General features: G+C 39.7%; 2 protein-coding genes and 1 pseudogene across 8 annotated transcripts; all 3 read right to left on the bottom strand.

Annotated features, from left to right (window-relative positions):
* Positions 1–3,700: 3,700 nt before the first annotated feature.
* LOC137712639 (ABC transporter G family member 34) lies at positions 3,701–11,589 on the bottom strand. 4 transcript variants are annotated; one of them, XM_088684145.1, is made up of 19 exons: positions 11,451–11,589; positions 10,227–10,632; positions 9,878–9,998; positions 9,663–9,751; positions 9,336–9,420; positions 8,942–9,232; positions 8,725–8,815; positions 7,735–8,635; positions 7,480–7,640; positions 7,226–7,329; positions 6,967–7,132; positions 6,663–6,865; positions 6,241–6,573; positions 5,768–6,142; positions 5,412–5,545; positions 5,103–5,330; positions 4,844–5,015; positions 4,502–4,756; positions 3,701–4,203 (listed from the first exon to the last, which is right to left on the bottom strand). In XM_088684145.1, the coding sequence occupies exons 2-19, from the start codon at positions 10,601–10,603 to the stop codon at positions 3,934–3,936; spliced, it is 4,356 nt and encodes a 1,451-aa protein (XP_088540271.1). In that variant the 5' UTR covers positions 10,604–10,632; positions 11,451–11,589; the 3' UTR covers positions 3,701–3,933. The 4 variants fall into 4 exon arrangements, with proteins under 4 accessions (XP_088540271.1, XP_068307852.2, XP_088540269.1 ...); XM_068451751.2 differs by lacking the exon at positions 11,451–11,589 and adding an exon at positions 11,232–11,365; XM_088684143.1 differs by lacking the exon at positions 11,451–11,589 and adding an exon at positions 11,232–11,365 and having other exon boundaries at positions 4,502–5,015.
* Positions 11,569–13,953, bottom strand: LOC137712641 (tyrosine-protein phosphatase RLPH2-like; annotated as a pseudogene). Its single transcript, XR_015955713.1, has 5 exons — positions 13,384–13,953; positions 12,648–12,715; positions 12,256–12,435; positions 11,870–12,053; positions 11,569–11,707 (listed from the first exon to the last, which is right to left on the bottom strand). The product of XR_015955713.1 is annotated as a tyrosine-protein phosphatase RLPH2-like (transcript).
* Positions 13,954–14,854: 901 nt separating this feature from the next.
* On the bottom strand, positions 14,855–22,222 carry LOC137712640 (ABC transporter G family member 39). 3 transcript variants are annotated; one of them, XM_068451752.2, is made up of 18 exons: positions 21,410–22,222; positions 21,045–21,165; positions 20,827–20,915; positions 20,490–20,574; positions 20,097–20,387; positions 19,878–19,968; positions 18,887–19,787; positions 18,632–18,792; positions 18,383–18,486; positions 18,124–18,289; positions 17,820–18,022; positions 17,398–17,730; positions 16,925–17,299; positions 16,569–16,702; positions 16,260–16,487; positions 16,001–16,172; positions 15,658–15,912; positions 14,855–15,359 (listed from the first exon to the last, which is right to left on the bottom strand). In XM_068451752.2, the coding sequence occupies exons 1-18, from the start codon at positions 21,784–21,786 to the stop codon at positions 15,090–15,092; spliced, it is 4,356 nt and encodes a 1,451-aa protein (XP_068307853.2). In that variant the 5' UTR covers positions 21,787–22,222; the 3' UTR covers positions 14,855–15,089. The 3 variants fall into 3 exon arrangements, with proteins under 3 accessions (XP_068307853.2, XP_088540273.1, XP_088540274.1); XM_088684147.1 differs by having other exon boundaries at positions 21,045–21,344; positions 21,410–22,146; XM_088684148.1 differs by having other exon boundaries at positions 20,490–20,662; positions 21,410–22,146.
* Positions 22,223–23,298: the final 1,076 nt, after the last annotated feature.

Below are 23,298 nucleotides of genomic sequence, written 5' to 3'. Positions count from 1 at the left end.
CTGACCTTTGGTTTGATAACTGTTGCAGCATTGAAGCATCACGCGCTACACATCCTACTGCTGATGTCTTAATCAACTTTGCTTCATACAGAAGGTCAGTAATTATTCTATGAGTAGTGTTCTGGAGTGCGAAACTTCTATGGTTGTACCTAACGATGAATGTATGTTGATATATCTGCAATGCTCCCGCTTCTTCCATGGCTGCTCTTATGCAACCAACCATTAGAGTTGTGGCAATCATTACTGAAGGTGTACCTGAGTCAGACACTAAGCAATTGATCGCATATGCACGGGCAAACAACAAGGTTACACCATTGATGCAAAGTCAACTTAATTTCACTAACCTGCGAAAATGAACTAGCCATACTAACTTTAATTATCGTATCTTTTGCAGGTTGTCATTGGCCCTGCTACTATTGGAGGAATTCAAGTTGGAGCTTTTAAGATTGGTGACACTGCTGGAACAATTGATAACATTATTCACTACAAGCTATACAGGCCTGGATCTATTGGTTTTGTCTCCAAATCTGTATGTAGCTACTCTAATATCTTGAACTTCAGATAATTTAGTTATCCAATACCTTAAACGTTTAGTGTATTGCAATTGAGTTCATTCATTTTTGTCCTGTGCCCTTATGTTGGCAAGACTGTCCAGGTCATGATACAAAATCACAATGTTCATATGTCCTACCTTTTCTTTTTTGCTTCACTTGCTTGAACACTGATGACTGCCTTTCTTCTATGATTTGAGTCAATTTAGGTGGTTCCACACATAACTGATGTCATTAAGACATGGGGCGAATCTGTTTCAGTCATTTCCGTCGATGGAAAAGAGCGCCCTGCAAATGTTTACGTAGATTATTGGGAGCTTAATTTATTAGTATTTATGTAGAAATAGAAATAATTATAAATGAAACCTTCTTATCAGACATGACCTTTCTTTTGTTTGGTTGTGTTTTGCAACTCATCAAGAACAGTAAACAAATGAAGGGTATAAGCTCTCCATAATAGGGTAGTCTTTTATTCATTTTAAAAATCATCCGTATGATAGTTGGTAGATTGTTTCTATTTGAAATTTCTTATTGTTGTGGTAGAGTTGTGTCGAGATTTCTTTTGCTATATTGATAGTTTGCTATACATTCTTTACATACAATTTAATATGTCCATTTATGCTCTCGAAAATTGATAAAATATATATTTTGGTCCTGCATCTTTGTAACAGAATGGACAGCCTCCCTTGATTTGCAGGCTTTTAAACCACCAAAAAAACATAAGGTTCTCTGTATGTAAAGTGTGCACAAGTTAAGGCAGGTGAATTTCAAAAACTCATGTTTGTACAAGCTGTTATAATTATTATTTTCTTACTATAATTTTGGTTTTAATGATAAAATTTGGATTCTTTCTTTCATCCATCAATAGGGCCCCGGTCGGTCACTTTTACGGCCCGGGATCGATAAGTGGAAGTCATAAAAAAGAGATGCTTCTCTTCGCACCTCAGGTCCAGTTCAGAACCTAGGAAACAAGTAGCACTGCTAAGGCACTGTGGAGAGATTGTGAACTTCTGTTAAATCACAGTCCAGTGAAGGGATTAGCCCGTTCGACTTTGTGTTTTAGATGAATCCGTTTCGGATTGGGAGAAAATTTAAACCCAGAAAAAGTTGGGTTTCCTGATGAGTTGTCCGGCAGATTTCAGGTGATTAAGTTCGTGATTACAGGTAACTTTGTACCATGATATTGTGGTATGCTATCGAATATAATTAGCGATTTTTTTGTATGGTTTTTTGTGTGGATGCAGGTCGGCAACAAACAAGTTGATCACATCTTGAGTTTTCCAACTGATTTATTCAATCCTATCAGTTCTGATTATGTCCCTCCATAACATTTCCAGCACCATCTGCCTTGCTCTCATCACAGCTTGGCTTTTAGTTCCTCAGGTAAAGTTTCCACCTTTTATTCTTCAGGAAAATAACAAAGATTCCAAATTTATTGAACTATTTAGTGATTTTCTGTCGAGTTTTTTCTTAAAATTTTTAATTTAAATTTTTTCAATTTGAATAGGAGGAATGGTGGAATGGTGGATGTGAGAGTTTCTTTTACAGCAATTCAAAGGGAAGAGCTTGACAGACAATGGAATCTTCTCCTATTCCTCCACATTCACTTTTACCAATTTCCAAGAACACATTAAATTCCCTCAAAATATAAGCCGAGGTATGGAAAAGCTCCGAATTCCTTGGTTTCCTCCAATTAGTATGCAAAACTCTAAAAAAAGAAAAAAGTGAGGGTTGAATGACCACCCTCATATATACACAGACAGATATGCAAAAAATTAGAATGGTAAAGTGAGGGTTTAATGACTTATTACTCATTTGGTTCTATTTAAATAAAGTTCGTTGATTGGGTTCAATGACTTATTACTCATTTGTCATTCATAATTCTCTGTTTTTCACTCAAACATTGTGAAAATTGAACCTATAAAATATTTCATATGATTTTAAATCCCGCAGCATCGCGCGGGTACAAATTTCTAGTGTATAATAAGAGCATAAAACCCTTTTCGAGCATAAACCCTTTTGGCATTCAATTTTGTTGAGACTTACGAAGCCGAAACCGAAAGGCTTTTGCACTCAAGGTCTCGTCAGGGTTCTGATCATAAACCCCTTTCGGGGATTTCGGGGCAGTAAGTCCATTAGCAAGTCATCCACTAAATCTAAAGCATTATTTAAATGACAGCAACACCACCTCACCTTCAATGCTTAAATTATATACAACCAACTTGTTTTTGAAAGAAAAATAGAAATGTTTTACTTCAAAGGAAATTAGTCAAGTTTTTGTCATCTGTGTGAAATCGATAGCAGTCAACATGGATCATACTTATAATCTAATTGATATTGGATTGATTGAATTCAAGTGACACATTTTGGTAACCGAAAAAGACGTAGATGATGAATGGTTCGAATTATAAGATTACATTCGCAGTGAGTCTTGATTCAAGTCATATATTGAATTTAACTAATACATTCTGTTAACAGAAAAATGACGTAGATATGAATGGTTCGGATTCTCCTTCTTTACAGTTACCGAGTGAGCTTGGAAATGTTGAAGATTGCCAAGCTGCCATGGTGGTTTTCTGGTCTCGTCAATGGCAAAGTGTAGATTGTGGTGCCCAATGTAAAAAACCTCAACTTTTTAAATAAAGGTGACGCTCGATGTGGCGGTTGATAGTTAGATCCCTAGAGTATCAAGTGTGAAGCTTTCAACTTTCAACTTTCAAGAATATAGAAAGATAAGGAAAAAAAAAAACTTGTAGCTCAAGTAGTAGCATTCTCCCCTTTACTCGATAGGCATTCTCAATTGTTCTTCTCTAAATATTACTTATAGTAAAATATCATTGTACTGTGCATTATCCAGGATTTTGGATAACTATTTCGTTGAAATATTGTGTTAAGAGTTGTCGTTTAATCCTGAAAAATTGAAATATATTTGACTGTTTCGTTGAACTAGTGTGTTAAGAGTAGTTGTTTAATCTCTGAAAAATTGAAATCTATTTTAGTGTTTCGTTGAACTAGTGTGTTCATCGACCACATTACCCATAAAATTACGTTCTAAAATCAATAAATGTGATACATGTAATGTTATTTGTTAGTCATAGAGTCATAGACTTTGCCAATTATGCAAGTGAGTCATAGCATGACAAAAAAGATACACGTAAAATTTAATCGTTTACTAAAAGTGAAACTTGTCTACGTAACGTCAATATCACGCCATCCACAATAATCAAGACATTCCAACTCGTTCAGAAATTGCATTTTTGGACCCTAATTAAACACTCCTCTAACACTAGATACTAGAAAACTAACACAAACTACAAAAACTAATACCCTCCCCAGGACTTACTAATATGATTTGCAGTAGTATTGAAAGTTGGTTCTTTCTCTATCTCCTTTGGAAGTTGAGGAACTTGATGCCATAGGCAAACACAAAGAAGAAAAGAAGAACCCAGCCGACGTGTGCGGCGGCGACGGCCGGAAGGAAGTCATACTCAAAACCAAAGTCATCTTTCAGGAACTTCTTCAATGGCATGGTGCCATATCCAGGCAGGATAAGGTCAGCGTTCTTGTCACCCACTTGGGATGTCACAAGGCCATAAACTGTCCAGGCCACAGGGGAAGCCCAGTAGTACCACCTCCACCAGATTGGTATTTGCTGCAAACACAACAGAAATTCAAGGTTAATTTTTGAACTGTGGACTTTCATGTAGTGAGGTTAAATGAAAGCAATGTGCATCGACCGCATATTTAGGGCTAGTTTGGGATTGTTTTCGTAAGAAGCATTTCTACTTGCATACAGTTTTGTTACAAATGCTTCTCCAGAAAACGCTTCTATGAGCTAGAAGCTAAGGTTTTCTACCAAATGCAGTTAGAACAATGTTTGATAGTCAGAAACCGCTTTTATCTCTTCTAGAAACAATCCCAAATAGGCCCTTAATTTTGATATGACGTACCGGTCTTAGAATGAGGAAGCCGGAAAACAAGTTCCAGAAACCGAGGAAGAAGGACATGACAATGGCAGCAATCTGGGGGCCCGGAGTCAGTGCAACCACCATCATACCGTACATTGTGAAGTAGATGAAGCACATTAGGATATAGTAGTAGAACCAAATGAATTTTTCGACTTTCCACGTGAATCCAATCATGGAGAAGAGAAGAAGTGTATATATAAATGTTTGGATTGCAACATAGACCGTCTCTATAGCCACCTGCAAAAAAAGGGGGGATAACTTGTCAATCACGTAATACGATGTGTACCAAAAGGTCTCTAACAATTTGTCAATTGTATACATCACCTGAGCAAATGCATAAGGCAGTTCAGAATACATTCCGGCAGCTCTTTCACAGTAGAAAACTGTTCTTTCAATGGCGACAACAAATCGGACCACAGAAGCATTCGTGGTTCCAAGGAAAAGCACAGCAGCATACATAGCTCCCAAAAGGTTCATCAGATCTTGCTGTTGTGCTCTGTTACAAGAAAATTTTCGTTCCTAATAAATAGAGATGCCAATAACATGATTTAGTCAAATTTGCAGTTAAAAAACCAGAGCTTACGTCTGCTGTCCCTTCTGCCAGAAGATAAGACCGAACAAGACACCGATGACAATGGTCATAAAGAATCGGATGGCATTGTACTGAGGATTTCTCCAATAAGACCAATGCATTTTCCAGAAACAAGCTTTGCACTGAACCGGGAAAGGTTGAGAGTATTTGGTTGGGAAGTAGAGATCTTTGGACCCGGGAGCCGGTGTACTAAGCTCTTTGATAAGCTCCTGGTTCCTCCTAAAAGAACATCAAGAGGAAGAGTGAGAATCATAAAACTAGAAATCATACCTTACACGAGAAAGATATTACGACACTTACTGGTAAAGCAAGGAGTTTTGGTAAATGTCTGCAAAGTCCACATCAAGTTGAGTCTCAACTGCAGGAGCAGTGACCTCAAGCATCCATGTAGCAGGATTGTAACCATCCTTGATCTTGGGCACACCCGGGATGGCCTGTACAGGTTAAAGATATGAGTCCAGACAGCATTAAAATCACAGGAAATGACTTCCACACATGCATTTTCTTCTTCTGCACAACTCGTTTATTTTGTCACTTGATTCTCCTTTGATTTATTCAATGTAAGACGAGAAATAAACAAGGCTCATGCGGAAATCACTTCTCTAAAATTACTAGTGAAGGACGTACAAGAAATAAGAAGCGAAAGGAAAACTCACTTCAAAATATTCTACAAGCTTGTGAGAGTGGCGGCCGAGGGGTCCAGCATAAATGACTTGCCCTCCACGTTTCATCAAGAGTAACTCGTCGAAAGATTCAAAAATATCTATGCTTGGCTGGTGAATTGTGCAGACAACAGTTCGGCCTGTATCCACCGTGTTTCTCACAGTACGCATGGTGATAGCAGCAGCCCTTGCATCAAGACCAGATGTCGGTTCATCCATGAAAATGATAGAGGGGTTAGCAACCAGCTCCACAGCTATGGTTAGTCTCTTCCGTTGTTCTGTTGAAAGACCATCTAGTCCCGGAAGGCCAACGAGAGAATTTCTTATTGGATTAAGCTCAACCAAACCCATGACTTCTTCAACAAACATCTGTATCACCGTTCAAAAGAAGACTGAAAATAAGATTTCAAGATTAAATTGAAAATACAATTTAAAGTCTCGATAAGAAAGATTCCAGTGCAGCATACCTTTCGTGTTTGTGTATTGACATCAGAAGCAAGACGGAGCCAGGCTGAATACAGGAGAGATTCATAGACAGTAACATGGGGGGAATGGATGTCATTCTGTTCACAATAACCACAGACACGAGCAAATGTTTCTTGGTTCTTTGGATAACCAGATATGTTAATGGTCCCTTCGATGTATCCACCAGTCTTTCTACCTGCCAGGACGTCCATAAGAGTTGTCTTTCCAGCACCACTAACACCTACAAGCGCTGTCAATATTCCCGGTCTAAAAGCACCACTGACATCTCGTAGCAATTGAAGGCGATCTTCTTCAACTCCATGAGTCTTCATTTCCTGGAATTAGTAACTAAAAGAAGTATATTTCTTGGTCGAAATGAGTATGTGAAGCATCAGGAATAAAATGTCTGAAATGAACGACTTACAGGGGGCATATCCACAAAGTAGTTCACATGGTTAAACGCAAGCGAAAGGGGTTGGAAGGGCAAAACCATTCCTTTCTTTGGTGCATGATCCGAAGCACCAGCAATTTCTGAAGAACTTTTTGCTGTCATTTCTTCACTTAACGATTTCCTTCTCTTTCCTTCACTTTCATCATCAGCTATGACAGCTTTTGCATCCCCGAGAGCTAATGTTGGTTCCCCGAAAAGGAAAAGGAGGGTGTGTCAGCTCCGGAACTTCATTTCCGTTAACAAAAGAGAGTAAAGCTTCAAGGTGAGATGAACTTACGGTTCAGAAAAGTCAATGCTGCAATGAACAAGATGTTGAAGAGAAGAGAAAAACCAAATAGTGCTCCAATACATATCCAAAACCAGTATTCATCTGTGAAGAATCCTCTAGACTTGAGAAGGACTTTCCCGACTGTAGTTGCGTTAATTCTTGGATCTGTATTTGGCTGCAAACAAAGATGAGAATAGATTAGATGAACGCGTTTTTATGGAACGAAAAATCTTGAACTGAAGACAATCAAACCACAGAGAGATCTTACCGCGCTCCATCTTTTGTCAAGGAATTCATTCATGACGATCGCATTCTGTCCGTACATCATAGGAGAAATGTAGTAGCCCCATAGCATCCAAGGCTCAAGGTCATCTGCATTCATAAGGTAAGAAGGATAGCTTAGAAAGTGGACAATCATAAATAATTTGAAATTTTCAAGAAACTTAGAACAAATTTAAGCATGCGTCACTTTGGTTTAACTACATTAACACGATAAGGTCAGATATAAGATTGATTACTTACTTTTGGCAACAATAAATCCTCCCAGGACAAATGCCATTAGCAAGGTAAAGGTACCGATCGTGCTAGCAACAACTTGTGTTCTTCCAAGTGCAGCAATGAACCGAAAGAGGGACAGAGCCATCTGATGTATGCCAAAGAATGCCAAGAACTGTTTGAAAAATCTGGAGCAGTGAAGAAAAAATCGTGTGAGTTGGTGTTCCGGAAGGATATAAATTTATAAGATGGAAACTGAAAAATGTGAACACTACTATTTACCTGCTAGCGGATGGAGCAAATCCAATGGTGTAATAGGTAAGAATGATCCAAATCCCTGATTCCACGAACGAAAGTGGGATCCTGAGGACCCAAATTGGTAACCCGAAAGCCCACGCAGGATAAAACAAGAAATCCCTCTGCTTAAAAAAAACAGGAAGTCTGAAAACAATCATTCCCAGTTCCGCCATACCATTTAACATCACATTATTCAGACTGAAGAACAACGCTCCGAAAAATTTTCCTCCATTTTGTATTGTGCCCACAGGCATTTCTGTTCTAAGGAACACGGTGAAGGCAATCAAAGACATGATTGCAATCTGCGTGGTCTTGAATATGTACACAAACGAATTGCGCTTCATTAGCAGCCACTCCCTCCAAAAACATGCCTTGAACAATTCCCAGTTTGAAATGCCATACTTATCTGTGACCAATGCAGCCGGATGAGCTCTGGACTTGTCGTAAGGAACCCCGAGATCAGCTGCGAGTTGCTGGCCACTCCGAAAAGAGCTGAAGGCCTCCACGAACTCAGGAACCGAGATATATCTGTAGGGCTGGCCTTTTTTTAACCAATATTGTTCTTGGTCCTTCTTGGATGTCACCTCTTGCAAAAAATCGGCTACTCCTTTCCTCTCTGGGCACTTGAATCCCACGAGTTCAAAGAACTCGAGGACACTCTCGCGTGGACCTTGGTACATGATCTGTCCTTCTGAAAGCAGGATTAGGTCATCGAAGAGCTCAAATGTCTCTGGCGCGGGCTGCAGAAGAGAGATGACCATGGTAACATCCATTATGTGAACCAATTGCCGCATGTATCTGCATATCTGAAAAGTTGTGGAACTGTCTAACCCTGTTGATATTTCATCCATCAGAAGAACCTTTGCTGGTCCTACCAACATCTCCCCTGCACATTGTTCAAGCAATTAGTCCCTAAACCATAATTATAAGAAGATTTGATGAACAAAATTAACAACATGGTGCAAAAAAATATACCGGTGGTCACGCGCTTCTTCTGGCCACCGGAAATACCCCTTCTCATATCATCACCAACCATGATATCAGCACAGATATCCAATCCAAGTATCTGTCAAAATTTCTATACTAATTAGTCAGATTGTCCAAGAATCATAATCGAAAAGAGAATTAAGGGACATAAACAAACAGGGGCGCGCGGAAAACATTTGTCTTGAAAAATGAGGCAATTACGAACCTTGAGAACATAATCTGTGACCAAATTAGTCTTCTGGCCTGAGACTGAGGTGGCTTTCATGAATGCATCAATCTCGGGGTCAGGCTTGATTCCGGCTTCTTTCTCTCTTCTTGAGAGTTCAGCCAGCATTTGGCATCTAGTTCCGACACCCAAACATCGTCCCGAGAAATCCAACGTCTCTCTCACTGTCATTTCTCCATAGTGAAGATCATACTGACTAATGTAAGCACATGTTCTTTTTGGAACAAACTCATTCAGTTCATGGCCACAATATGTGATTTTCCCAGAAACCTGATCACCATATTTTAAGTAATCAATAACAAAGCCTAATTATGCAAACCAATTAAACTGTTTTTAAAGAGAGAGAGAGAGAGAGAGAGAGAGAGAATCTCACTCTTAGATCATCATCAAGCTTTCCTGCAAGTGCTAGTAACAAGGTTGTTTTGCCTGCACCTGGAGGACCCAAAAGTAGGGTCATCCTGGAAAATTATCATATCAGTTAACTGTCGAGAGCATTCACCCATGCACTTGAGGTCCGGAGTTCGACCTCCCATCCCCAAAACATAAGTATACAGTAAGGACAAATCAAAATTACTTACCTACATAGAAAACAAGAGATTACCCAAAAAACTGAAACATATTTTTTTTGTTTCTGAAATCTGCAAATCAACCACCAATTCCTTACAGTAATTGGAAAAGAAAAGGACTTGTAATCTCATACCTGGAAGGTCTGACAATTCCACTGACATCTTTAAGTATCTGGATCTTTCTCTTTTTTGATGGAGCAAGCTTAATTAATCCCAGAACACTCTGCATCCCACAAACAAACATCTTGAAAAATCATTAAAATTTGAAAGAAAATTACAAATTTAAGGGAAAAAAAAAGTTCCTTCATAAACTAGTCGTAAAAAGATGGAAAATCTGAAGAAATCAAACCTCAATAGTGTTTAAGGTAGCACTGAGCAGAGTAGGCAGTGCTCTGCTCCCAACATACACATCTCCTTCAATCGACAAATTCTCGTATCGAATTTCAATCTTCGGAATTTCAATCCCCACTCTACAAAATTCACAGAAGTAACAAAAACCCAAATAATAAAAAAGATCATTAAAAAGGCAAAAGATTATCATTCTTTTAAGGAAAAAAAAACACTTGGGTTTTGAAGACAAAGTTTCGTAGAGTTGAGTAGGGCAGTGTGACCAGCCCATGCACTCGAGTTTGAATCCCGTCTGCAGATTAGAGTAGTTCAAGTTTTTCCAAAAAGAAAAGAAAGAAAGAGTCTCAAACCTATTGGTTCTGTCTCTAAGTCTTCTCAAGAACTTTTCGTTATCATCTTCCACAACCTTGAGTATACTCTCCATCAACTGCTTCTTGTCCTGCATTCCCAGCCTCGTCACGTCCACCTCATCAGTCACCACCTTCCCGTTATCCAGCACCTGCCTCAGCATCCCTCTTTTCAACCTGTCATATGTCGGCAGCCGTTGGATCGCCGCCCACCGCAGCTCCTCATCGTCGTCCTGCCGCCCGCTTCTGTTGAACACGTCCGGTGGTGCCTGCCACACTTCCCTGAAACTCGTGGACGCCCAACTCCTCTCGCTCCCCGACCCCCAGCTCCTCTGGCTCGTCGACCGAGCCAGATCGTCCTCCGCCAAAGCCGCCGCCATTTGATCTAAATTCAGCACAGCTTTTGCTCCTGCATTTAACGAGTATTGGCCACCTTTGTTAGGAAAACCGTGTCAATGGTAGCATGTGTGACACAGTACGACAATATGTTATCCTCCAAGATGTCACACAGAAATTGACTATGCTACAGCGTTCTGCACACCCTCTAAAACCCTTAATTTGAAAGCATAAAACATAACTGGTATGCACATATATGGGTATTGCGGATGCAAATTTCTTCCTCCTTGATGACAAAATTGCACCTATAAAATAATTAACACCTTTGGTCAAGGCCAAGAGCCTCACGCACCCACGATGAATGGGGGCTTTGGCCGAAGACCTTCGATACCAAAGTTAGAATTTAGAGAGAGTGTTTGAAAATTCTAGAGAATTTTAGAAAGAGAATTCCAACTGAACTTTAAGGAAAAGAATGGGGTTTAAATAGGAGAGTGGCCAGCCTCCTAGGGTGAGAGGATCGACCACCTAGCCTTGTTTGTGGGCTAGGTTCTTGATTTGTGTTAATTTGGGAGTTATGGAATAATTACCTAATCAATTAGCTAATTAATAGAATAATTACCCCTTGTGGAGAATATTGGATGAGGATGGATGAAATAGATTTTGAATTGTTACCTATTTTGGGCACTTTTGACTTGGTTGAGGATGATTGCCCGCTACTCGAGTGTAGGAATCCCGATATGCCTCAAGAGTATTTTTGTGGGCTAGGTTCTTGATTTGTGTTAATTTGGGAGTTATGGAATAATTACCTAATCAATTAGCTAATTAATAGAATAATTACCCCTTGTGGAGAATATTGGATAAGGATGGATGAAATAGATTTTGAATTGTTACCTATTTTGGGCACTTTTGACTTGGTTGAGGATGATTGCCCGCTGCTCGAGTGTAGGAATCCCGATATGCCTCAAGAGTATTTTTGTCCTTTTTTATCCAAAATTCACGTGTCGCCTCTCGATTATTTTTGGCTCCACAGGTATCATAACCCTGAGGATCCTCTGCAACTGTACTCATAGCTCCCAATTGCTGCGTCAAAGACGAAGAGCCATCACTCTGGCTGTCAGGAACAAGAATTTTCTTCGATGCAGCAACTGCTAAAGACGGCAAATCAGAAACATACGAAGACTTATCAGCTCTACGGTTCTACACTAGCTCATAGGATCTAATTGATCCGGTTGATTATACACTTTTACCAAATTCTGCTATCAAATAGATACTTTATTATGAGTATAGTATATGACAATGTAAGTATGTACCCCAGATTTGAAACTAGTTTGTCAACGCATCTGTATCACGGACTATTTTCATAGAGGGGAGCACAACTGCAGCCACTGGCCTTTCCGCCATACCACCACCTTCATCAATGATCAGTCTGAGGCCTTCAATGTTAAGTTTCGCGTGATGACCGCTTACGACAATAGTTGGTTTCTCTGTCAGTTCCTATCAGGACCACAACACCAAAATATCTATTGATTTCAGTTGCATTTCATTGTATGTTGTATATCAAATCTCAGTTAACCCACAAAAGATGAAGTCTTTATCGAGAACTAACGAACATAAGAAATACAAAAACCATCGGACAATAAACGACGAACGTTTCAGTAGAAAGGATTGCTGATATTAAGAGGTGGAACGCCATTACCTATGGTATATCCCATACATTTTTCCTCCCACTCAGAGCCTCTATCTTAGGCACCCGGGTGTCTCTGGCTTTCAAAAACGCCAACTGCTGCTTGACATCTTTATCTTTCTCTAAACCAGCGTGCACAGCAATCAATCTACAGTGTTTGATTCCATCTGCAGTCTCTACGCAGACATTATCCTGGAAAAAACGCACATCATCAAGACTGACTAAGCTTCGGCATTTGGTCCTACAGTTCTCAACTACTGCATTCCACTCCACCACACACAAAAAGAATGGGAAAGTGAACCAATTGAAATTTAAAGGTTTTTCTCACATTTTAGTAAATTTAACACACCGGCTCTATTTTTCATCCAAAAAATAAAGAAGATAGGAAATAGAACAGGCCTCACCTCTTCATGGACCCAAACCATATCAGCAAGAAACTTCTTGTGTTTGTCGGGAACAGCCTTAACCAAATCTACCCATAACAATCATTCTTTCAACACAGAAAACTACAGAACAAAGCTACAACATTGAATTTACAAATAAAGCACACGGACCAGTCCGAGTATAGACATTGTAAATATATGACACTAGGTGACCAAATCACTGAATACTAACAAGATTTTTTTGACAAAGACCATATTCTAAACAATTCTAAACTATGGGAAGGGGGATTTGCGTTTGAGTGCAAGGGGCGGGAACATTGCCCGAGAAAACTGCCCTAACCCACGGTTGCGAATACTAATAAGTCAATAACACAATGGTACATCCATAACTTAACAAAGTTTAGCATTTGTCAATTGCTATTGCACAGAACCGGAAAGCATATGGATTCTTACAACCAAAAGTTTTTGTCTACATTCTGGCAGAAAAATTTAAAAGCAATTTTTTACTCATAGATGCGCTTTGAGAAGTAGCTGCTAGATGCTGAAGCAATTCCGAGTGCTTTTCCATAACTACTTGATTTTACATTTAGCAGAAGCACTTTTAATCAGAAGTGTTTGCTACGTAAACAGTCCCAAAAGACAAAAGAACTTAACAAAATGGATCAAATCAACAAACAATCCAAAACAAAAATCCCAAATCAGCAAACAAAAAATCCATGAATCTCACACGCAAATCCAGCAAAATTGAAACACATACCAGCTGAACCATGTGGGACCCCATAGGATTCAAATGTGGGCCCAGCATCATAAATCGACCCTTTGTACTCCGTCCCTTTTGCTGCATTAAACTTGGCCTTGATCTTCCCACCCCATCTCCTCCCCTGCAAGTGCATTCTCTCGTACCCATCTCCCTTAAACCACCCTTCTCTCTCCTCGCTATCCGCATAATCCTTCCACCCCTCGGAAAACTCCGACCCGTCGGGAGGCGGCGGCAGGACGCCCACGAAGGCGGCCAAGGCCAGGTCGTGGTTGTCGGAGAGAAAGACGTGCTTCTGATTCGGGTATCTGGTGGGCAGGGAGATGAGAAAGTCGATGATTTTCCTGGTGTCCGGGCCGCGGTCGCAGTAATCCCCGAGGAAAATGATGACGGCGGTGGAGAAATCTGATGGGTCGATGGCGGATTGGAGATTGGACCAGAAATTCTGGAGCTTGGTGTGGAAGCCATGGGTGTCGCCGATGCAGCACACCACTCTGGGTTTTGGTTTTGGGTCTGACATTGAATCTCTGTGCAGATTTGTGCGGAAAGTTTGAGTCTTGAGGTTGACGGTCGTTGGGTTGGACGTGGAGACTTGAGAGCTTGGGGATTATATATGTTGGGTGTTCGTGGCTGTCATTTACTGCCGGTTGTGTAATTTTTCTGGTTTGAATGTCACACGTTACATAATGTTATTACAAATTTGCAATGTCATATTGAAATTCGATTACATTGGAAGTGAATTGATAATATTCCTTGATTAATGATTGTCACACTTAAAAGTTTATTTGTTCATTGACCACATTAGCCATAAAATTACGTCCTGAATAAACGTGATACATGTAATGTTATTTGTTAGTCATAGAGTCATAGACTTTGCCTGTGGAGTAAAAAATAATCACAAGACGACATATGGATTTTTGATAAAAATGACAAAGTTATCCCTGAGACATACCGGTTATCCTACGCGCGAGTAGTGGACAATCATTCTTTAATTAAGCCAAGAGTGTCCAAAATATGTAACCAATTCCAAATTATCTCATCCATCCTCATCTTAAGGTAATTACTTCATAATCTACAAATTATTCCATATAAATGGAGATTAATTGGCTAATTAATCGATTAAGTCCTAATTAATCACTAATTAAATCACCCATTTTCACACAAAAAACCTCTAAGGACCGGCCACCTCCATTCCCTATATATATGACCCTATTTTTCTCTAAAAGAGGAGGTCCACACTCTTGCAAAACTCTCAAAAACTTTTCAAACACTTTTCTCTCTAAATTCTAACTTTGGCATCGGAGGTTCTTCGCCCAAAGCCCCCCCATTCATCGTGAGCGCGTGAGGCTCTTGGCATTGACCTAAGGTGTCAAATGTTTTGTATATGCAATTTTGTCCAAGAAGAAGAAGGCGGAAATTTGCATCCACTTTGCCAGTTATGCAAGTCAGTCATAGCATAACAAAAAAGATATATGTAAAATCTAATCGTTTACTAAAAAGGAAACTTGTCTCCATAACATTAATATCATGTCACCCAGAATAATCATGACATTCTAACTCGTTCAGAAATTGCATTTCTGGATAAACCCAAATTAAACACTCCTCTAACACTAGAAACTAGAAAACTAACACAAATTACAAAAACTAATACTCTTCCCAAGACCTTCTAATATGATTTGCAGTAGTATTGAAAGTTGGTTCTTTCTCTATCTCCTTTGGAAGTTGAGGAACTTGATGCCATAGGCAAACACAAAGAAGAAAAGAAGAACCCAGCCGACGTGTGCGGCGGCGACGACCGGAAGGAAGTCATACTCAAAACCAAAGTCATCTTTCAGGAACTTCTTCAATGGCATGGTGCCATATCCAGGCAAGATAAGGTCAGCATTCTTGTCACCCACTTGGGATGTCACAAGGCCATAAAGTGTCCAGGCCACAGGGGAAGCCCAGTAGTACCACCTCCACCAGATTGGTATTTGCTGCAAACACAATATAAATTCAATGTTAATTTTTGAACTATGGGCTTTCATATAATGAGGTTAAACGAAAGCAATGTGCATCGACCACATATTTAGGGTTAGTTTGGGATTGTTTTCATAAGAAGAATTTCTACTTATAAACAGTTTTATTAGGAGTGCTTATCCAGAAAACGCTTCTGTGAGCAAGAAGCTAAGTTGTTCTACCAAATGCAGTTAGAACAATGTTTGATAGTCAGAAACGCTTTTATCTCTTCTAGAAACAAATCCCAAATAGGCTTGTAATTTTGATATGACGTACCGGTCTTGGAATGAGGAAGCCGGAAAACAAGTTCCAGAAACTGAGGAAGAAAGACATGACAATGGCAGCAATCTGGTGGCCCGGAGTCAGTGCAACCACCATCATACCGTACATTGTGAAGTAGATGAAGCACATTAGGATATAGTAGTAAAACCAAAGGAATTTTTCGATTTTCCACTTGAATCCAATCATGGAATAGAGAAGAAGTGTATATATAAATGTTTGGATTGCAACATAGATTGTCTCTATAGCCACCTGCAAAAAAAAAAGGGATAACTTGCCAATCAAGTAATATGATGTGTACCACAAGGTCTCTTAACAATTTGTCAATTTTATACATCACCTGAGCAAACGCATAAGGCAGTTCAGAATACATTCCGGCAGCTTTTTCGCGGTAGAAAACTGTTCTTTCAATGGCGACAACAGATTGGACTGCAGAAGCATTCGTGGCTCCAAGGAAAAGCACAGCAGCATACATAGCTCCCAAAAAGTTCATCAAATCTTGCTGTTGGGCTCTGTTACAAGAAAATTTTCGTTCATAATAAATAGAGATGCCAATAACATGATTTCATCAATTTTGCAGTTAAAAAACTAGAGCTTACGTCTGTTGTCCCTTCTGCCAGAAGATAAGACCAAATAAGACACCGATGACAATGGTCATAAAGAATCGTATGGCATTGTACTGAGGATTTCTCCAATAAGACCAATGCATTTTCCAGAAACAAGCTTTGCACTGAACCGGAAAAGGTTGAGAGTATTTGGTTGGAAAGTAGAGATCTTTAGACCCGGGAGCCGGTGTACTGAGCTCTTTGATCATCTCCTGGTTCTTCCTAAAAGAACATCAAGAGGAAGAGTGTGAATCATAAAACTAGAAATCATAGCTTACACAAGAAAGATATTACGACACTTACTGGTAAAGTGAGGAGTTTTGGTAAATGTCTGCAAAGTCCACATCAAGTTGAGTCTCAACTGCAGGAGCAGTGACCTCAAGCATCCATGTAGCAGGATTGTAACCATCCTTGATCTTGGGCACACCCGGGATGGCCTGTAGAGGTTAAAGATATGAGTCCATACTGCATTAAAATCACAGGAAATGACTTCCACACATGCATTTTCTTCTTCTACACAACTCGTTTATTTTGTCACTTGATTCTTCTTTGATTTATTCAATGGAAGACGAGAAATAAACAAGGCTCATGCGGAAATCACTTCTCTAAAATTACTAGCGAAAGACGTATAAGAAATAAGAAGTGAAAGGAAAACTCACTTCAAAATATTCTACAAGCTTGTGAGAGTGACGGCCGAGGGGTCCAGCATAAATCACTTGCCCTCCACGTTTCATCAAGAGTAATTCGTCGAAAGATTCAAAAATATCTATGCTTGGCTGGTGAATTGTGCAGACAACAGTTCTGCCTGTGTCCACTGTGTTTCTCACAGTACGCATGACGATAGCAGCAGCCCTGGCATCGAGACCAGATGTCGGTTCATCCATGAAAATGATAGAGGGGTTAGCAACCAGCTCCACAGCTATGGTTAGTCTCTTCCGTTGTTCTGTTGAAAGACCATCTAGTCCCGGGAGGCCAACGAGAGAATTTCTTATTGGATTAAGCTCAACCAAATCCATGACTTCTTCAACAAACATCTGTATCACCATTAAAAAGAACATTGAAAATAAGATTTCAAGATCAAATTGAAAATATGATTTAAAGTCTAGATAAGAAAGATTCCAGTGCAACATACCTTTCGTGTTTGTGTATTGACATCAGAAGCAAGACGGAGCCAGGCTGAATACAGGAGAGATTCATAGACAGTAACATGCGGGGAATGAATGTCATTCTGTTCACAATAACCACTGACACGAGCAAATGTTTCTTGGTTCTTTGGGTAACCAGATATGTTAATGGTCCCTTCGATATATCCACCAGTCTTTCTACCTGCCAGGACGTCCATAAGAGTTGTCTTTCCAGCACCACTAACACCTACAAGTGCTGTCAATATTCCCGGTCTAAAAGCACCACTGACATCTCGTAGCAATTGAAGACGATCTTCTTCAACTCCATGAGTCTTCATTTCCTGGAATCAGTCACCAAAACAATAATATTTCTTGATCGAAATGAGTATGTGAGGCATCAGGAATAAAATGTTTGAAATGAACGACTTACATGGGGCATATCTACAAAGTAGTTCACATGGTTAAACGCAAGCGAAAGGGGTTGGAAAGGCAAAACCATTCCTTTCTTTGGTGTATGATCCGAAGCACCAGAAATTTCTGAAGAACTTTTCACTGTCATTTCTTCGCTTAACGACTTCCTTCTCTTTCCTTCACTTTTGTCATCAACTATGACAGCTTTTGAATCCCCAAGAGCTAATGTTCGTTCCCCGAAAAAGAAAATGAGGGTGTGTCAGCTCCGGAACTTCATTTCCATTAAGAAAAGAGAGTAAAGCTTCAAAGTAAGATGAACTTACGGTTCAGAAAAGTCAATGCTGCAATGAACAAGATGTTGAAGAGAAGAGAAAAACCAAATAGTGCTCCAATACATATCCAAAACCAGTATTCATCTGTGAAAAATCCTCTAGACTTGAGAAGGACTTTCCCGACTGTAGTTGCGTTAATTCTTGGATCTGTATTTGGCTGCAAACGAAGATGAGAATTGATTAGATGAACGTGTTTTTATGGAACGAAAAATCATGAACTAAAGACAATCAGACCACATAGAGATCTTACCGCGCTCCATCTTTTGTCAAGGAATTCATTCATGACAATCGCATTCTGTCCGTACATCATAGGAGAAATGTAGTAGCCCCATAGCATCCAAGGCTCAATGTCATCTGCATTCATAAGAAGGATAGCTTAGAAAGTGAACAATCATAAATAATTTGAAACTTTCAAGAAACTTAGAACAAATTTAAGCATGCGTTAGTTTGGTTTAACTGCATTAACACGATAAAGTCATATATAAGATCGATTACTTACTTTTGGCAACAATAAATCCTCCTAGGACAAATACCATTAGCAAGGTAAAGGTACCGAGCGTGCTAGCAACAACTTGTGTTCTTCCAAGTGCAGCAATGAACCGAAAGAGGGACAGAGCCATCTGATGTATGCCAAAGAATGCCAAGAACTGTTTGAAAAATCTGGAGCAGTGAAGAAAAAATCGTGTGAGTTAGTGTTCCAGAAGGATATAAATTTATAAGATGGAAAATGAAAAATGTGAACACTACTATTTACCTGTTAGCAGATGGAGCAAATCCAATGGTGTAATAGGTAAGAATGATCCAAATCCCTGATTCCACGAACGAAAGTGGGATCCTGAGGACCCAAATTGGTAACCCAAAAGCCCACGCAGGATAAAACAAGAAATCCCTCTGCTTATAGAAAACAGGAAGTCTGAAAATAGTCATTGCCAGTTCCGCCATACCATTAAACATCACATTAATTAGACTGAAGAACAACGCTCCTAAAAATTTTCCTCCATTTTGTACTGTGCCCACTGGCATTTCTGTTCTAAGGAACATAGTGAAGGCAATCAAAGACATGATTGTAATCTGCGTGGTCTTGAATATGTACACGAATGAATTGCGCTTCATTAGCAGCCACTCCCTCGAAAAACATGCCTTGAACAATTCCCAATTTGAAATGCCATACTTCTCTGTGACCAATGCAGCCGGATGAGCTCTGGACTTGTCGTAAGGAACCCTGAGATCAGCTGCAAGTTGCTGGCCACTCCGAAAAGAGCTGAAGGCCTCCACGAATTCAGGAACCGAGATATATCTGTAGGGTTGGCTTTTTTTTAACCAATATTGTTCTTGGTCCTTCTTAGATGTCACCTCTTGCAAAAAATCAGCTATTCCTTTCCTCTCTGGGCACTTGAATCCTACGTGTTCGAAGAACTCGAGGACACTCTCGCGTGGACCTTGGTACACGATTTGCCCTTCCGAAAGTAGTATTAGGTCATCGAAGAGCTCAAATGACTCCGGTGCGGGCTGCAGAAGAGAGATAACCATGGTAACATCCATTATGTGAACCAATTGCCGCATGTAGCTGCATATCTGAAAAGTTGTGGAACTGTCTAACCCTGTTGATATTTCATCCATCAGAAGAACCTTTGCCGGTCCTACCAACATCTCCCCTGCACATTGTTCAAGCAATTAGTCCCTAAACCATAATTATAAGAAGATTTGATTTACAAAATTAACAACATGGTGTGAAAAAAATATACCGGTGGTCACGCGCTTTTTCTGGCCACCGGAAATACCCCTTCTCATATCATCACCAACCATGATATCAGCACAGATATCCAATCCAAGTATCTGTCAAAATTTCTATACTAATTAGTCAGATTTTCTAAGAATCATAATCCAAAAGAGAATTAAGGGACATAAATAAACAGGGGCACACGGAAAATGTTTGTCTTAAAAAAATGATGGCAATTATGAACCTTGAGAACATAATCTGTGACCAAACTAGTCTTCTGGCCTGAGACTGAGGTGGCTTTCATGAATGCATCAATCTCGGGGTCAGGCTTGATTCCGGCTTCTTTCTCTCTTCTTGAGAGTTCAGCCAGCATTTGGTATCTAGTTCCCACACCCAAACATCGTCCCGAGAAATCCAAAGTCTCTCTCACTGTCATTTCTCCATAGTGAAGATCATGCTGACTAATGTAAGCACATGTTCTTTTAGGAACAAACTCATTCAGTTCATGGCCACAATATGTGATTTTCCCAGAAATCTGATCACCATATTCTAAGTAATCAATAACAAAGCCTAATTATGCAAACTAATTAAACTGTTGAGAGAGAGAGAGAGAGAAAGAGAGAGGAGAGAATCTCACTCTTAGATCATCATCAAGCTTTCCTGCAAGTGCTAATAAGAAGGTTGTTTTGCCTGCACCTGGAGGACCCAAAAGTAGGGTCATCCTGGAAAATTATCATATCAGTTAACTGTGGAGAGCATTCACCCATGCACCCGAGGTCCGGAGTTCGACCTCCCATCCCCAAAACATAACTATACAGTTGATGAAATGGAGGGACCAATCAAAATTACTTACCTATGTGGAAAACAAGAGATTACCCAAAAAACTGAAACATATTTTTTTCTTTCTGAAATCTGCAAATCAACCACCAATTCCTTACAGTAATTGGAAAAGAAAAGGACTTGTAATCTCATACCTGGAAGGTCTGACTATTCCACTCACATCTTTAAGTATCTGAATCTTTCTCTTTTTTGATGGAGCAAGCTTAATTAATCCCAGAACACTCTGCATCCCACAAAACAAACATCTTGAAAAATCATAAAAAATTGAAAGAAAGTTACAAATTTAAGGAAAAAAAAAAAAGTTCCTTCATAAACTAGTCTTAAAAAAATGGAAAATCTGAAGAAACCAAACCTCAACAGTGTTTAAGGTAGCATTGAGCAGAGTAGGCAGTGCTCTGCTCCCAACATACACATCTCCTTCGATCGACAAATTCTCATATCGAACTTCAATCTTCGGAATCTCAATCCCCACTCTACAAAATTCACAGAAGTAACAAAAACCCAAATAAAAAAACATAAAAAAGATCATTAAAAAGGCAAAAGATTATCATTTTTTAAGGAAAAAAATAAAAACACTTGGGTTTTGAAGACAAGGTTTCGTAGAGTTGAGTAGGGCAGTGCGACCGCCCATGCACTCGAGTTTGAATCCCGTCTGCAGATTAAAGTAGTTCAGAATATCGTTTTTTTCAAAAAGAAAAGAAAGAAAGAGTCTCAAACCTATCAGTTCTGTCTCTAAGTCTTCTCAAGAACTTTTCGTTATCATCTTCCACAACCTTCAGTATACTCTCCATCAACTGCTTTTTGTCCTGCATTCCGAGCCTCGTCACGTCCACCTCACCAGTCACCACCTTCCCGCTATCCAGCACCTGCCTCAGCATCCCTCTTTTCAACCTGTCATACGTCGGCAGCCGTTCGATCGCCGCCCACCGCAGCTCCTCCTCCTCGTCCTGCCGCCCGCTTCTGTTGAACACATCCGGTGGTGCCTGCCACACTTCCCGGAAACTCGTGGACGCCCAACTCCGCTTGCTCCCCGACCCCCAGCTCCTCTGGCTCAACGACCGAGCCAGATCGTCCCCCGCCAAAGCCGCCGCCATTTGATCTAATTCAGTACAGCTTTTGCTTTTGTGTATTCATCGAGTATTGGCCACCTTTGTTAGGAAAACCGTGTCAAAGGTAGCATGTGTGACAGACACTACTTTTTAGCAACGACAACCGTGAAGTCGTTGTATTAACTGAACTGGGTTCTTTCGGATACTATAGCAAACTCAGATGGTTATATCTTTGGCCGAAATTAACTCTGGGGGCTTACAGAAATGGTTGGTGGTGGTGCGACTAAATCCTCGTTGGCGAAACGGCGTGCCACGGTGGTGCACTGACTCTGGCCGCCGTAAAAGAGAGTAAGTGAAAGTGCTTTTGGTGATTTTGGTGAGGGTCTCAATTTCATATGCAGCGGCAGGGTATTCACACGCACGGCAGCTTTGAATTCAGGAAGCTTCATGCAATTGGCGCTGATGTGTGCTGATGTTGACTGTTTATATTTATTTAATTTTTTGGGTATATAAACCGAGATTGAGTAGAGATTTTTTACTTGCCGGGAACACCGTCCAACACCATTGACATGAGAAATTTTCAGTAAACACGGATAGTACATTACGTATTTTTATGTTAGTAGTGAAAAATTTTAATTTTTAATTTACAAACCTTTTAACACATATCCCACCATTTAAATGGAGACACGTTGTGTACCTCTCGTGTGACGGTTACATTAAAAAATCTTTCCATTAACATAATACAATTGATTAGAAATTAAAAAAAATTATAATCAATTATATTATAACACTTAATAATCATGTTTTTAACGAAAATTTCTCGTTATTGAGGAGAATATTCGAAATCAAAATCTGAGTACGAAAATATTTATAGCCAACTCAGCTTCCAGTGTCTTAGAGGTCAAGTGTTTGACTGGAGTATGTGGGTTGTTTTAGCTTGCGTTTGTGGCACTGATCCTACAACTCACTTTTAACTCACTGCTTATTTTTTTTCATAATTGCTACCCATTGTTTTGTTTTATATGTTATTTATAGTGTATGTTTTGTTACTTTTGTATCCCAAAAAATAAACAAGAGTGTATGCTCGGGTGCATTTCATGACGTGTAGATTGGGCAATTAGCAAGTTTCAACACCTAATTAACTTAACAGTGCAATTATTATCACGGGTTGGTCTTATAGTTGAGAACAAATTTTAAGTTTGTATTCTACATAACACGTTATATGTGTGATATCTTGCGCTGTGAATCATACACTGGTGGTCAGGAGGGGCCGAATGCCTCTATGAGTTTTGCTGGCCCTCGAAAAGGTGGATTGTCGTGCTGGTCCCTTTTTGTAAAATAAAAAAAAGCACTGCAATTCAATCTTTAGGTTAAGAACTGTGTAAAAACTAAAAAGTTGTATCGCATTGTTTATTTATCGTTATACTTTGTTGTATAACTTATATTGGAGAAAATCGAACCTAAATTTTGAAATTATCGTAATCATGTTCGTTGGTTACAACACTTGTCCTCTTCGCTTGAACTAACCTCAAGAGCTCAAAAGGCAGGTAATCGAAC

Source organism: Pyrus communis, chromosome 14 (assembly GCF_041283825.1).
Source record: "Pyrus communis isolate YQ-2024b chromosome 14, ASM4128382v1, whole genome shotgun sequence".
NCBI classification, from domain to species: Eukaryota; Viridiplantae; Streptophyta; class Magnoliopsida; order Rosales; family Rosaceae; genus Pyrus; species Pyrus communis.
Note: the sequence above shows the minus strand (reverse complement) of the source record. Positions and strands in the feature narration are given on the sequence as shown.

What these genes read in the sequence shown, in the direction of transcription:
- LOC137712639 (XM_088684143.1), bottom strand. Translation starts at nt 10,603, where the DNA reads ATGGCGGCGGCTTTGGCGGAGGACGATCTGGCTCGGTCGACGAGCCAG. An exon ending in TTTGCTCCATCCGCTAGCAG is followed by an intron (nt 7,641 to 7,734) that starts GTAAATAGTAGT and finishes TCACTGCTCCAG; the next exon opens with ATTTTTCAAACAGTTCTTGG. An exon ending in ACTTTGTGGATATGCCCCCT is followed by an intron (nt 6,574 to 6,662) that starts GTAAGTCGTTCA and finishes TACTAATTCCAG; the next exon opens with GAAATGAAGACTCATGGAGT.
- LOC137712640 (XM_068451752.2), bottom strand. Translation starts at nt 21,786, where the DNA reads ATGGCGGCGGCTTTGGCGGGGGACGATCTGGCTCGGTCGTTGAGCCAG. An exon ending in GGAATAGTCAGACCTTCCAG is followed by an intron (nt 20,575 to 20,826) that starts GTATGAGATTAC and finishes ATAATTTTCCAG; the next exon opens with GATGACCCTACTTTTGGGTC. An exon ending in TCACAGATTATGTTCTCAAG is followed by an intron (nt 19,969 to 20,096) that starts GTTCATAATTGC and finishes AAATTTTGACAG; the next exon opens with ATACTTGGATTGGATATCTG.